Raw genomic sequence first — 14,084 nt, 5'->3', positions numbered from 1 at the left:
TGTCTATTTCTACATCTAAACATATAATTGTGTTTTCTTTAACTATGTACCTCTTTTATAAACTTTGCAGCAACTGTTGTTTGGTTCATATAACAAGAAACTCTTCCAGTTGAAGCTTTCATTACGTTTTCCCCATCTTCCCCATACATCTGTAACATCGATTGTTATTGGTTGCATCAGGTATTGGAAACACTCCGTTGATATTAGCAGTTTAATCATTTGCATAAGATATATTACAACTTAACAAGGAGAACAACTTTAGGTTAGGTGCAATCGATTTTTGAAGTGAGCCTCTAGAAGTAAGAAAGACTGGAAGCAACAAGGAACCGAAAAGATAATTCAATACTAAGATACATAGGTAAGAGCGCAAACACCAAGTTGACTTGAAGTTAAAAGAGCGGGATTAAAATAAGAAGTTTTTGATAGTACCAACAAAAATACATTCGAACCGTGTTTATTCAATCTGGACCAATGAGTAGCACAGAGCAATGGTCCAACTTGATTAAGAATCCATACGATGTCGTAGATGGAAACAATGGTGAAATATCAGAAAACATGATGGATTTGCTGAATTCAAGAAACAATTCCAATAATCTGGGTTCTGTCTATGGGGGACAGGATTATCCTCTTCCAGATGAGGCTTTTGAGAACTTCAACCCTGTTATGGATATAAATATTGAAGAATTTCTCACAAAAGAATTAAGAGATCTTGACATACCAGTACTTCCTAAGGATGAACTTTCAAAACTTGATCTAGAGATGTTCCCGGGAAACGGATTAGATTGGAATGTAGTAAACGATAATGATGCTTCTGTCGGTGTTGGAAATGTAAATACAGAAATACCATCAATCACTCCAAGAAAACTTATGCCAGGTGGTGGGGCCGCAGGAAATCACAAGAAAAAGCCAAGTGGTACTGCCATCTTTGGATTTGCCCAGCATAATAAATCATTAAGCATAGGGTCCATGACAATCAATCTAGATGAGAAGAAGCAGGCCTTCCTGCAACAGGAACAGCAAAAACTACTGCAAGCACAGCAGGCTTCCCAGCCTGCAGAAATAAAGATGAGCGAGACGATTATGCAACAGCAAAAAGAGTTACAGTTGGCTCTACAAAGACAAAAGGAGATGAATGAAAAGCTTGAAGATCAACTAAGAATGAATAAGCTACAACAAGAACAACTACAGAGAGCCCTGGAGGCTCAACAAATGACTTTAAATCAAGTTTCTTCTATCCCTACTACCACACCGGTAAGGCCGGAGACAAGTATAATTATTACTTCTAACGGTAAGAACGGTAAGTATCAATTTCCACCACCATCTTCCGACGATTCATCCCAACAAAGACAAATGGGAGAAAGGACAAAATTGGACGAATCGCCTAATAAAGATGTCAATAAAGTGTATGCAGTGGGAGCGGGGAATGGACTGTTATCGCCCTTTTCAAGGGCATCGGTCAACGGATCTCCACATAGACGTCGTCAACATAATTATGATGGGGTTGAGAACGGTAATAACCGTCTTGCTCCTCCTATGAACTTTTCTATATCAAGCACGAGTACTGTCGGAAACAACACGGAACAATTATTGAAGATGTCCAAGTATTTTCAAGAGTTGACGGACAATCAAAGTCGTGGTCCATCCAATTGTGCGGTGTATAACAAGAAAAGTTCAAATCGTCCACCAATCACGCCACAAGATCAAATATATGATAATCCAAAGACCCCATCAATGAATTGTAATTATAAACATACTACCCGAAGTGATGATGGATTAGAAACAGCAAGTAGTATTGACAGTAACATTAACAACAAAAACAGCCATCAGAACAAGCATTTCGCAAGAGATAGTACGATATCGACGGCATCTACGATCCCAATGCAAAGTGAGGATGACCATGAATCAGAACAAACCCAACAGCAACCCAGTCTGGGACTTGGAATAACGCTGAACAGCAGGGTCCAATTGAAGAAACCACCGCAATTGCAGATAATGCCAATGATTCCTGGATCTAGCGAAACGACTCCGTTGAAACAGAAGCAATCACCTGATAGGCAATTTTCAAATAAGCTGAACAGCGAGAACATGCCAGTAAAACACTCTTTCCAACATACTCCAACAAAGAAACTAATATTTGACAAAACTGTCACGACTTCTCTACGGCCTGACGATAGGAAAGGTCAAAATGCTAGAAACATTATTCTTGCATCACGTGATGGCGAAGAGGATATGAAATCTGGCCGTCTAACGAACATGAATAACGGAAACAACGACGAACCGGAGTGCGAGTTCGTACAAGCTCAAACCCCATCTCCAATTCTGCGATCTCAAGAGCGATTCGATTGTATTGCTGAATCACCGGTGCATTTCCCTTACAATCAACATAACCATGTCGATTTGGGACTAGGGCCCAATCATAACGGAATTGGCCTAAACACCAATTTGAACACCAGCCCCATGGTAAGTGGGGGAAGGAACGGTAAACGGTATGGCATGCTGCCTAGAGAACAGATTGACAAGTACATTCTCGAAATTGGACCTAAACAGTTCCAATGCAAGTTTAAAGATTGTCAAAAGAGGTTTAACAGACGGTACAACGCGAGAACTCATATCCAAACCCATCTTTGCGATAGGCCGTACAAGTGTGATTTCCCAGGATGTCAAAAGGCTTTTGTCAGAAACCATGATTTGCTACGACACAAGAAATCGCATTTAGAGAAAGGTTACTCGTGTGCAGGTTGTGGTAAGAAGTTCCATTCAGAAGATTCTCTTGTGAAACATCAAGAACGTAAAAGTCATGAGGGCAGACTGGATGAAGAAGATTTGTGCAACCAAGAACAAAATCATGACCTAGACTACTACGATCACTTGGATTCTTCGCCTATAAGACTTAATGGCGGCAATCAGATCAGGAAACCAGTTTCCCCGAAGAAAGTGCCGAATGTCATAAGAGAAAACATCCAAAGGGGACACACTACTGCTGCGCTTCGCGTACAAGAACAATTGACGTACAATCAAACTACAACTGGTGTGTAAAATTCGTCAGAATGAATTTTATCTTTAGCAGATACTAACTGGCTTGTCTTAATTTTATCCAACATTGCACACTTTCAAAATCACTAAGTACTCTTGAAATATGTTCTTTTATAACGTTTTTAATACTATTTTATTCAATGGAAACAGAAAAACCGTTAGTGATTTATCAACTATCTACCCCGCTCTCACTGAGAAACAGAGGGAAGAAGAAGAAGTTCCGATCTGACATCTCAGGTCCGATTTCTCCCCCACCCTCAGATCTGTAACCTTTGCAGTTGAAACTTTTTTCAGGCCTGTAACCATTTAAGTGAAAAAAAATATAGGCCACCTCGTGCATTGCAGTGTTTTCTGGCTACATCTTTTTCTTCCCTACACAAATCCGCATCACTCGAGAGGAAACAATTTTCTTTTTCGTTTCGCACGAAATGTATGCCGCTGCTCATCTGTCGCTGGTTACTAAAAGATAAGTTATTTCCGAAGGAATCAAATACAGTGGCATAACCAGAGAAATTGAATCCACCATTTTGCAGGTAACCTCTCTAGCTCTATAGACAATTTTAAATTCTTTACTAAGTGCAACTAAAAGCGCACTTAGTAACGAAAGAAAAGAAAAACGAAAGCTTTCTGTCGTTTTCCTGTCATGAGCAAACGTAATAGCTAGCCACATTACGAAAGGAGTAAGATCTACTGGACCCTGACATAGAAGACACCATAGAATGCGTGTGAATTCCGGCTCCTCATCTTGGTCCATGATGAATCAGTTACACACTTCTCCATACCTCCTGTCGCAAGTAGCAAAACCCTTTCCCCTTTGTGTCAAATTGATCTCACACGAATGCCCATACGTGAAGTGTGATGTATGGGTGTAGAGTGCCAATCTCCAATTTTTTCACTATATACAGCTTGTTCGTACTTTAGGACTGGGCCTTTGCGAAACGTTGCACGGCTAGCAACGGGAACTTACGACCAAGTAAAAGAGAAGGAAGAACTCCTTCACGTGTTTTCGTCCCACCTTCCGTCCATCATTTGCACGAGAAAAGGTCCGATGGTCATATGACCTCTATTGCAAGGCCACTCATCTCCCAAAGACAACATATTAATGACTTGAATAACACTCTCATTCTTCCTTGTTGATCATAGTTCCTACGATCATCATCCTGGTGGGTATTTTCTCAGGTGTATATCTTTCTTTCTCTTCCTATTCATCTGCTTATTTGGTGATGTGCAACTGTGTGACGTACAAAACATCAAAAGATAATCCGTAACCCTTTAAGTTGATTCTCGAAATTGCCTCTGTAAGTTCGCCCACCACGGCATTTTCTAGGTTTTCCTAATTCTCCAAAAAAAAAAAAATTTTGAAGAAAAAGAAAACTACAACATCACAAGCAACTGAGAAAGTACGACTTTACGGTGCATGAGCTGGTGATATAGTACGAGCAGTAGCAGCTCTCTATCTTGCACCGCCCAAATTCACAATAGAGGTACCAGACACTAAGTAAAATATTAATTTTTTTTCCTTCTTCTTCAGTTTCGCTAGTTATGCACTGCAGTGACATGTAGCTTTTTTTCAAAGAGAAATTCATCCGATGACTTTTAGCAGCTTCCTACGTTAACAGTTGTAACACTCTTCTTTCGCCTTTTATATATAAGAAATGCATTGTCTTGCAAGATGATATGATCCCCCTTTGACATATATCGTAGATCATTTTAAATTACTATTGTAGTGTTTTTTTTTTTTTGGCTTCTAACACAGTAAGCAAAAAAAGTTCAGGATAATGTTGGAAGCTATTGCCTACGCTGCAGCTGAATTGCTGTTCAAGAGACAAGATGTTGTTACAGACGGTGACACTACCGAAGTTGACACTCATGACCACGACGAAGAAGACGAAGATCATGTGGAATGTGAAAGTGATAACGATTATGATGGTAAAGATAACATGCGTGTCTGCGCTCTATTTATCATTTTGATTTCAGGTGGTCTTGGTTCTTACTTCCCAATCTTGTCATCTAGGTACTCTTTCATTAGACTTCCAGATTGGTGTTTCTTCATTGCCAAGTTCTTTGGTTCTGGTGTCATCGTTGCAACCGGTTTCATTCATTTGTTGGAACCAGCTGCCGATGCGCTTGGTGAGGAATGTTTAGGTGGTACTTTTGCTGATTACCCATGGGCTTTCGGTATCTGTTTGATGTCTTTGTTCGCTTTGTTCTTGAGTGAATGTGTTGCTAGATACTACACAAACAAGAGTTATGGTTTCCAAAACGACCACGTTCACTCTCACTTCCCATCTTCTAAGGACCAAAAATCCTTGGAAGACGAAGATGATGAAGACAGTGATAAATACAACCAAGTCGTCGATGAAGAAAATGTATCATTAACTGTTGCTAACAACAACAACGGTGCTGAAATTACTGCCACCAACCCTCATCCATCCATGCCAGGTTCTAACCACTTCTCTCATGATAAATCCCACCAGGATTTGGCTACCATCGGTACCCCTGCTCAAATGACTTCAAAGGAAAAATACCAAAACCAATTGCTATCTGTTTTCATCTTGGAATTTGGTATCATCTTCCACTCTGTCTTTATCGGTTTGGCCCTTGCTGTGACTGGTAACGATGAATTCAATACTTTGTTCATTGTCTTGGTTTTCCATCAAATGTTCGAAGGTATGGGTTTGGGTGCTAGAATTGCTGAAGTTAGTTGGGCTAAAAAACATAGATTCACACCATGGCTATTGGCCGCCGGTTTCACTTTGACCACTCCTATCGCTATTGCTATTGGTATTGGTGTGAGACACTCTTACGCTCCAGGTTCCAGAACTGCTTTGATTGCTAACGGTTGTTTCGATGCTATCTCTGCTGGTATCTTGATCTACACTGGTTTGGTTGAACTAATGGCCCATGAATTTTTATATTCTGACAACTTCAAGGGTGAGAACGGCTTGAAGAAGATGTTGTGGGCCTTCTTCACTATGTGTTGGGGTGCTGGTTTGATGGCCTTGCTAGGTAAATGGGCTTAAACTAACTTAATCGCAGCATCTGTCATAATATGTATCCATCAAGGATAGGAACAATCAAACTAGTCAAAAATCAACAAATATATTGTATTAATTTATTATCATGTATAGTATCATGATACTCAAACCCCCTTTTATCGTTTCTTACCACACTACTACTACTACTATCATTATAAACTTGTTTAGAAGGTGTTTTTAATCTCTAATATTTTCTAGTCTTATTTTACTTCTCATATCTTTCCTTCAACCCATACTCTTAGCAGATGGGGGTCTTACCTCAATTAGGAAGGATGAGGTCTCTGGGGAGATGTCAATATCACATATACAGGTATCTGAAAGTACATTATGTCAGGGTTCTGAGGTCCATTGATCTCTAAGACATAGAATGAACCAAATTAAGATAGACGACTATTTGGGGTCACGTGAATGTTTACTTTCCATTCACGTGACTCGAAAACCTACCTGTTTCACAAGCGATCTGGCCGTGTTTGCTTCCGCAGAATCGTTATATTTTTTTGCGTCACTGGTTTAGTATGGAGAGTAACTGATGAAACAGTTTTTATTATTCTTATTCCATACCCGATATCAATATCGAATGTCATAGAAGTGAATAGGTAATCGTTTATCCCTCTTTTGACTTCTTAAACCCGGTCAATTGGGTCTCTTTTACCTTTTCACATGGGAAATGAAAGCCCTGGCCCAGCAAGTTATAGAGAATAGGATCGTTTCATGCCATTATTTCGTGGCAGAAACCCCACATAACTCGTGGCAGTTCAGCGGAAATGCGTATCAAAATATGAAATTTTGTGGTTTGTGGCTGTTTTTCTAGGCTTCGCTAATTTCGGCGAACTTGCCGACCAATGACATAGTGAAACAGGTTTTTGTTTTTTAGTATGGGTTTCTTTAGAAATATACGTAGTGTCAGCTAGATAGGACGAAAATTTCGGCGAAAATTTCGGCGAACCTGCAAGACGGGTATATAAAGGGGCTATTTGAACTTATATCTTGTCTTCCTTCTCCAGTTACCACTTTGCTGAATCTCAACTCGGTTCTGCTATCTTCTCTCATATTTGTCCTTTTTTTTATTCTTTCATAGCCTATCTCATCAAGCAATTGCAAAGGATCTTCTCCCCTAGACCCCGCAATTAATTAACTAATCATTAAAAACAATTGAACATGACTGCACCAACCGTTTTCAAACCAACCGTCAAGGTTGCTACTGATGTTGCTGAGTTTAGTGAAACTGAATTGACAACTAAGTATACTTATCGTAATGCTATTGTTGAAAAAAGTGCAGATGGTGTTTTCAACGTTGAACCGGTGACTCAAGATTATGAATTCAAGGTTGATTTAAAGTTGCCAAAAGTTGGTGTCATGTTAGTTGGTCTTGGTGGTAACAACGGTACCACATTCTTGGCTTCAATCTTGGCTAATAAGCACAAGGTTAAGTTCCAAACCAAGGAAGGTTTGAAGGAAGCTAATTACTATGGTTCTGTGACACAATCTTCTACTTTGAAACTTGGTGTTGACGCTGAGGGAAATGACGTTTATGCTCCGTTCAATAGTTTAGTTCCAATGGTATCTCCAAATGACTTCTATGTTTCTGGTTGGGATATTAATGGTGCTGACCTTGGAACAGCAATGGCAAGAGCTGAAGTTCTTGGTGTCGATTTGCAAAATAAATTGCGTCAAGAAATGTCCGCTCACAAACCTTTACCTTCTATCTACTATCCAGATTTTATCGCTGCTAACCAAGATGAACGTGCAGACAACTGTTTCAATAGGGATGGTAAGGCTGGACCTGTGTCTGTAAAGGACAAATGGAGTCACGTTGAACACATCCGTAACGACATTCGTCAATTCAAGGAAAATAATGGTTTGGACAAAGTCTTGGTGTTATGGACAGCTAACACTGAACGTTATGCTGACATCGTGACTGGTGTTAACGATACTGCTGAAAACTTGATCAATGCTATCAGGAGTGATCATGCAGAAATTGCTCCATCCACTGTCTTTGCTGTCGCATCTATCTTGGAAAACGTTCCATACATCAATGGTTCCCCACAGAACACTTTCGTCCCAGGTGTCATTGATTTAGCTGAAAAGGAAGGCGCTTTCATCGCTGGTGATGATTTCAAGAGTGGTCAAACCAAGATGAAGTCTGTCTTGGCCCAATTCTTGGTTGATGCTGGTATCAGACCAGTTTCTATCGCTTCCTACAACCATTTGGGTAACAACGATGGTTACAATTTGAGTTCTCCACAACAATTCAAATCTAAAGAAATCTCCAAGGCGAGTGTGGTCGATGATATCATTGAATCCAACCAAATTCTCTACAATGACAAACTGGGTAACAAGATCGACCACTGTATCGTTATCAAATATATGCCAGCGGTCGGTGACTCTAAGGTTGCCATGGATGAATATTACAGTGAATTGATGCTTGGTGGTCATAACAGAATCTCCATCCACAACGTCTGTGAGGATTCTTTGTTGGCTACTCCATTGATCATTGACTTGTTAGTCATGGCTGAATTCTGTTCCAGAATCAAGTACAAGAAGATTAATGACCTTTCAGGAGGTTACCACAGTTTCTACCCTGTCTTGACTATGTTGAGTTACTGGTTGAAGGCACCATTGACTAGACCAGGTTTCAAGGCTATTAATGGCTTGAATAAACAACGTGCTGCTTTGGAAAACTTCTTGAGATTGTTAATCGGTTTGCCAGCATTGGACGAGTTGAGATTCGAAGAAAGATTGGTTTAAAAGAATGCTAATGCTGCATGCTATTTAAAGATAGAATAGAAAGAAAAGAAGTAGTTTTTACATATATGAACCCCAACCAGATACGTATCTAGTCAACGAATAAATATATTCCTTTCCACGATATTTCCATGATATTTCTTATAACCCTATTCTGGATTACATGCTAGTCATTCCTTAAAGTGTCAGTTTTTTTTAACTTCACAAACTAAATGTTAACATCTGTGCTCAAATGAAAAACAATAACAAAAGACCAAAAACTGTAGATGAAAATCGATGTCGATGAATTATCTATAACTTGATATTTACATACCTTGAGACAGGTTATATATTTAATAAGATGCATACGGTTTTAATTTATGGACGTAAATCTAGCGAACAGTTTCGAAAACTCTCTTCTTTGCAACCTTTTTCTCATGCTCTAACTGCGAATAGTCATCAGTGAACTCCAAGTTATGTCTTAAGTTCCATTGCTGTTTGATGAAGTTAAGACCGGCGATGTTAAACCCAAGATCGTCTGCATTTTTTTGCAACATTGTTCTGATGTTGGTCTTCACTCTTTCAATTCTCTGTTTCAATTCTTCATTCTTTTGAGCGACTAATTCCTTATTGTTCGTGCGAACTATAAAGAATAGGATTTTACAAATGAGACTTAGATGTAACAACACTAAATCTTTTTGCTTCATTATCACATCAAAGAATTTGAAGAATTTGATAACATATGAGAATGGGAGCACAAGTAAAGAATCTTCGAGTTGTGATGGTTTAATTTTCCCTAGTGTGTCCATGATGTATTTTTCCGGTTTTATTTTCATGGCAATTAAGATGGCGTTACTTTGAGGTTTCATTGGTGGTTCACCACTTTTCTTCTTTTTCCATGACTTAAGAGATTTTTCGTAATTTTCCCAGGATTCGATCTCGGCTACACCTAAGTCTAGAGCTTCCATTAACTTTTCACCTGCTTTTAAAGACTCAAGAGTTTGCTTATTAACACCACTAACCTCATCAATCACTCCGTCATCTCCACTGTTTTTGTCCCTAAGGAACTGATCGTCTCCTGATCCACCTTCTAATGATTTCAATAGTGTTTCTTCATACTCTTCTTCCATCTCTCTTTCTTTCTCTTCTTCTAAGAATACCTGATCGTCAGTTTCTTGCCATACTCTAATACTATGATCATGAGAAGTAGACACAACGGTTCTTCCATCTGGTGACACTGCAATACACCACACTTCACTTTGGTGACCATTGAGCTTTTGAATACAGTCAAATTTGTCACCATCCCATCTCTTGACAGCACCATCCTTACCACAACTGAAGAAATTATGAGTGTCGGCTTCGAATCTTACTGACATGATAGAATCTTGATGAGCAAATATGGACTTGTGACAGTCACCAAAGTCAACACCCCAGATCTTGATGTTCTTATCTGCTGATGAAGTAATTAACATCTTGGAATCTACAGAAAAATCAATAGAAAGTACAGGTAGTTTGTGACCATAAAGACTTAAGTAGAACTTCAAAGAATCGAAAAAGAATACTTTCACAGTATTGTCTAGTAATGAAACGGCTAAGTATCTATCTTCTGATGATATCTTAACAGCCAAAATATCATCAGTTAGTTCCAAAGTCGTATCGTGGACTAATTTAAGTTGAGGAATGTATTTATCCTTTGTGCCTGGGACCAATTGTTCAACAACCTCGAAATCCCAAAATTTACAACTTTTGTCCGCTGAACCAGTGACCAGTCTTTTACCATTGCTAGTCAAATCTAATGACCAGATTGCTGCCGTATGTGCTTCTGTAGTAGATAGTAATGTAGAACTAGCCAAATCAAATAGCTGAAGTTCACCTTGTCTTGTACCCACAACCACCAATAATCCACCAGGTAGCATCTGGGAACACAACGCATAACCACAGGAAAAGGTACGGATACATTTCTTTGTAGTTAGATTCCATACTTTCAATTCTCCGTTAGATGCTGTACTCAATAGTTTCCCATCATCACTGATGTCCATAGATCTGATATCAGTTCTATGACCTTGTAATTCGACGTTATACCTTCTCACTGGTGGTTCTGCATCTCTTTTACTGTATGGAATTTGATAACTTTCAATGGTATTGTTAGAAGTTGTGAGAACCACTTCCAACTTGCTATTACTTGCTTGAATCCAGTTGGAGGATTTAATTTTGTAACTTGAGCGTACCGTGGAGAACGAATGGAATAAAACGCTGATATCATTTGGGTTAACCGCCTCCTGAATTTCCTCTTCAGAGGCCCCCTTATCCCTTAGCCTCTTTTCACGTCTATTAAGAGCTTTCCTGATCTCTTCTTCCGGTCTGATACGGAAGATTTCTATTGTCTTGTCGTTATTCTGGATATAGAAAAACCTGGTACCGTTTGGTGCTGTGATAAATTCAGTGGAAACACCTCTTTGCTTACTTTCGGTCTCGAAAGTACCACGTTCTGAAATTTTTTCTCCATTACTCTTCTCTAAATCTAATTCCCATATCTTGGCCTGTGAATCCATCGAGGTGGTTATTATGACTTCCTCATCGATTGCCATCGACCAACATTGACCAGTATGCGCCATATGCGTCTCAACACACTGACCACCAGCCTTAAGATCCCATACCTTGATAAGACCATCCTTGGCCACACTAATAAGCCAGTCCATATTATGGTCTATCCAGATACCAGTAATGGCATCTTTATGTGATCTGAGTTTCATCAAACCAACTTCACCGACTAAATCCCAAATGATCAAATCACTGTCTTTACTACCAGAAACTAATCTAGTACCCTCGGAATCCAATCTCAACACGGTAACACCACTCTTGTGTCCGTTAAACTGCATCAATACACTTTTAGAAAGCAGATCCCACACTTTAATCACACCATCTTCGTAACCAACACATAACAACTCTGTTTCCTTGTGGAAACACATCGCAGTTACTACTGAAGGTTTAGAAATATTAGTCTCTACTGCACCGATAGGTAGCCCATCAGTAAGTACTTCCACCTCATTAGTTTTCAATGTCCATATTTGAATATTCTCCAGAGCACCTGTAATTAGCTTGCCAGACGTTGAGTTCGTAGCTGGAAGATAGATCGACTGATTTGAAGTAGAAATTAACCCAAAAAGACCACTTTGTTCAAAACGTTGATACGATTTAACCATTGTGTATCAATTTAAACTCCACACTGCGGATAATAGTAGCAATAACTGATATCTTACACAGGGTTATAGTATATAAGTTTTGTTATACTTGTTCTTGAACAGCATTATGCGATGAGATGAGATGACCTTCCATAGTTTTTAACGTTTTGGAAAATTTTGAAAAATACAACTTGAAGCCATGAAAAAGAAAAGGGTGGTTTATACATATATGAGACAGGCAGAATAGGACAAAGAGTATTAAGAATCAGTTTCCCTGGACTTGATTATGCATTGTTGTAGGTACTCATCCACTTCTCCATTTTCAATATTTTGAGGAATTGTTACATTAATAGATATATGATATATGATGTATAATATATGCATCAAATTAAGTCTGTTTGAATGAATGAACTTGTTTAAACAGTGGTAATTTATCCATTTCACTTCTTTTCGGGATGTGTACGTGCAGTTTTATTGTTATTGATTGCATTTACCATTTGATTGTACGAAGGGGTTGGATTCCATTTCTTGGTGCTACGGATTTCATCGTTGGCAAACCCTGGGATTCTGATATTCCAATTACGTTCCAGATGCATTTGGATGTCTCTTACGTCGAGTGAATCGGATTTTCTATGTTTTGCCAATTTACAGGCGAAATTCGTAACATTAGTAATGAAATCGTCTGCTAGATCGAGTAATAGCTCTTCCACATCACCATCAATGGTGGTTTCACCATCACCTTCGTCTATACCCACCGTTTTGACGAGTTCACGGAGCTTTCTTTTAGACATCACACGCTCAGTATCGACCTCATATGGCGGTAGTTTGGTCATAACAGGTGTAGTTAGCGCTGGCGCGTTCATACCACTACCGCCTGTTATCGTAGGTCTGTTGCTTCTGTATGACACTGAAACTGTTGGGGATGCGGTGACATTTTCACTTATTGGTATCGATGGGTTTGGTTGCTTGAAGATTGGTGGTCTTGTATTGCTTTGTGCTGTTTGATTTGCAGCTGCATTCACCGTTGTCACCTGCATTGGGGACGATTTGTCAGAAGCTGTGTTATTTGGTGCGGCAGCTGCTGAGCTCGGGTTTGCGTTTGTTGCAGTTGCAGTAGTTGCAGCGGTCTTTTGAATTGGTATATTTTGTCTTTGCGCCATAGCATTTGGAGGACTACCACTCGAAGCTTTATTCAAACTTGTTGGAATTGGTGTACCGGTGTTGGTTCCTGGAGTAGAAACACCAGCCTGAGGTCCCGGTGTACCTGCATTTGCAGCTACTGTACCCTGTGACTTAGCAGCATTAGCTTTTTGTTGCTGTGCTTGTAGATATCTTCTTAAGTCAGCATTAGTTTGAGAACACTCAATGTAAAACTTTCTTCTGTCCTCTTGATATTTCTGTTGTAATGTCGAATACTGGGCACTCAATGCCCTGATTTTCATTAATAATTCATTCCTGTTAACCTCTAATTGCTGCACCGATAGACTGTTACCTCGTCTATTCCTGATCTCTTGGTCCAAAACACTAATATTTCTCTTCAAAAAGTTGAATTCTCCCTTGATATTCTGACCGTCATCCTCATACTTTTGAACCAATCTATTGTAAGCTTCACGCTGTTGAGGAGTTAATAAGACCTTTATGTTATTCGTCACATTATTGGAACTGGCGGTAGCTTGTTGTTGCTGCTGCTGTTGCTGCTGCTGTTGCTGCTGATCCATGGATTTAACATTCGTGGCATTATTATTTACAGCTCCCTGTGCTCCAGCCTGCGCTTGGGCCTGCTGCTGCCTCTGTTTACTGTAAGCCTCGTACAAAGCCTTAATACGGGCCGCTTGTCTCAATAGCTCTTTCCCTTCCTTGGTATCTACACCAATTCGCTTAGCTTCGTTAACTAACGATTTTAGTCTATCCGCCAATTGCTGCATAGAAGCTGGCGTGAGGTTCTGCAGCTGTACATTACCTGCTTGGCCTGACATTGTCCGTATCTTGGTTCGTAATCCGAAATGCACACCGCAAGCCCACTTTAAGTGTCGAAATACCCTCGTGCTGGCCTTCTTTGCCCCCGTTTTGCCCTTGCTTTAACCTCGCGGCAACTACTTTCGATTGT

General features: G+C 39.7%; 5 protein-coding genes across 5 annotated transcripts; 3 read left to right on the top strand and 2 right to left on the bottom strand.

Annotated features, from left to right (window-relative positions):
* Nucleotides 1–471: 471 nt before the first annotated feature.
* KLLA0_D16456g (uncharacterized protein) lies at nucleotides 472–3,036 on the top strand (the record flags this gene model as incomplete). Its single annotated transcript, XM_453786.1, has 1 exon — nucleotides 472–3,036. The coding sequence occupies one exon, from the start codon at nucleotides 472–474 to the stop codon at nucleotides 3,034–3,036; it is 2,565 nt and encodes an 854-aa protein (XP_453786.1).
* A 1,775-nt stretch (nucleotides 3,037–4,811) lies between these two features.
* On the top strand, nucleotides 4,812–6,056 carry ZRT2 (low-affinity Zn(2+) transporter ZRT2; the record flags this gene model as incomplete). Its single annotated transcript, XM_453785.1, has 1 exon — nucleotides 4,812–6,056. The coding sequence occupies one exon, from the start codon at nucleotides 4,812–4,814 to the stop codon at nucleotides 6,054–6,056; it is 1,245 nt and encodes a 414-aa protein (XP_453785.1).
* A 1,173-nt stretch (nucleotides 6,057–7,229) lies between these two features.
* Nucleotides 7,230–8,819, top strand: INO1 (inositol-3-phosphate synthase INO1; the record flags this gene model as incomplete). Its single annotated transcript, XM_453784.1, has 1 exon — nucleotides 7,230–8,819. The coding sequence occupies one exon, from the start codon at nucleotides 7,230–7,232 to the stop codon at nucleotides 8,817–8,819; it is 1,590 nt and encodes a 529-aa protein (XP_453784.1).
* A 368-nt stretch (nucleotides 8,820–9,187) lies between these two features.
* Nucleotides 9,188–11,998, bottom strand: DIP2 (snoRNA-binding rRNA-processing protein DIP2; the record flags this gene model as incomplete). The annotated part of the gene is made up of 1 exon (XM_453783.1): nucleotides 9,188–11,998. One exon carries the CDS (start codon nucleotides 11,996–11,998, stop codon nucleotides 9,188–9,190), a length of 2,811 nt encoding a protein of 936 aa, XP_453783.1.
* Nucleotides 11,999–12,417: 419 nt separating this feature from the next.
* On the bottom strand, nucleotides 12,418–13,953 carry TAF12 (Taf12p; the record flags this gene model as incomplete). The annotated part of the gene is made up of 1 exon (XM_453782.1): nucleotides 12,418–13,953. One exon carries the CDS (start codon nucleotides 13,951–13,953, stop codon nucleotides 12,418–12,420), a length of 1,536 nt encoding a protein of 511 aa, XP_453782.1.
* Between the last annotated feature and the right edge of the window lie 131 nt (nucleotides 13,954–14,084).

The sequence above is a fragment of the Kluyveromyces lactis genome (assembly GCF_000002515.2).
Source record: "Kluyveromyces lactis strain NRRL Y-1140 chromosome D complete sequence".
Lineage (NCBI taxonomy): Eukaryota > Fungi > Ascomycota > Saccharomycetes > Saccharomycetales > Saccharomycetaceae > Kluyveromyces > Kluyveromyces lactis.
This window is presented reverse-complemented; position numbering and strand designations above follow the sequence as displayed.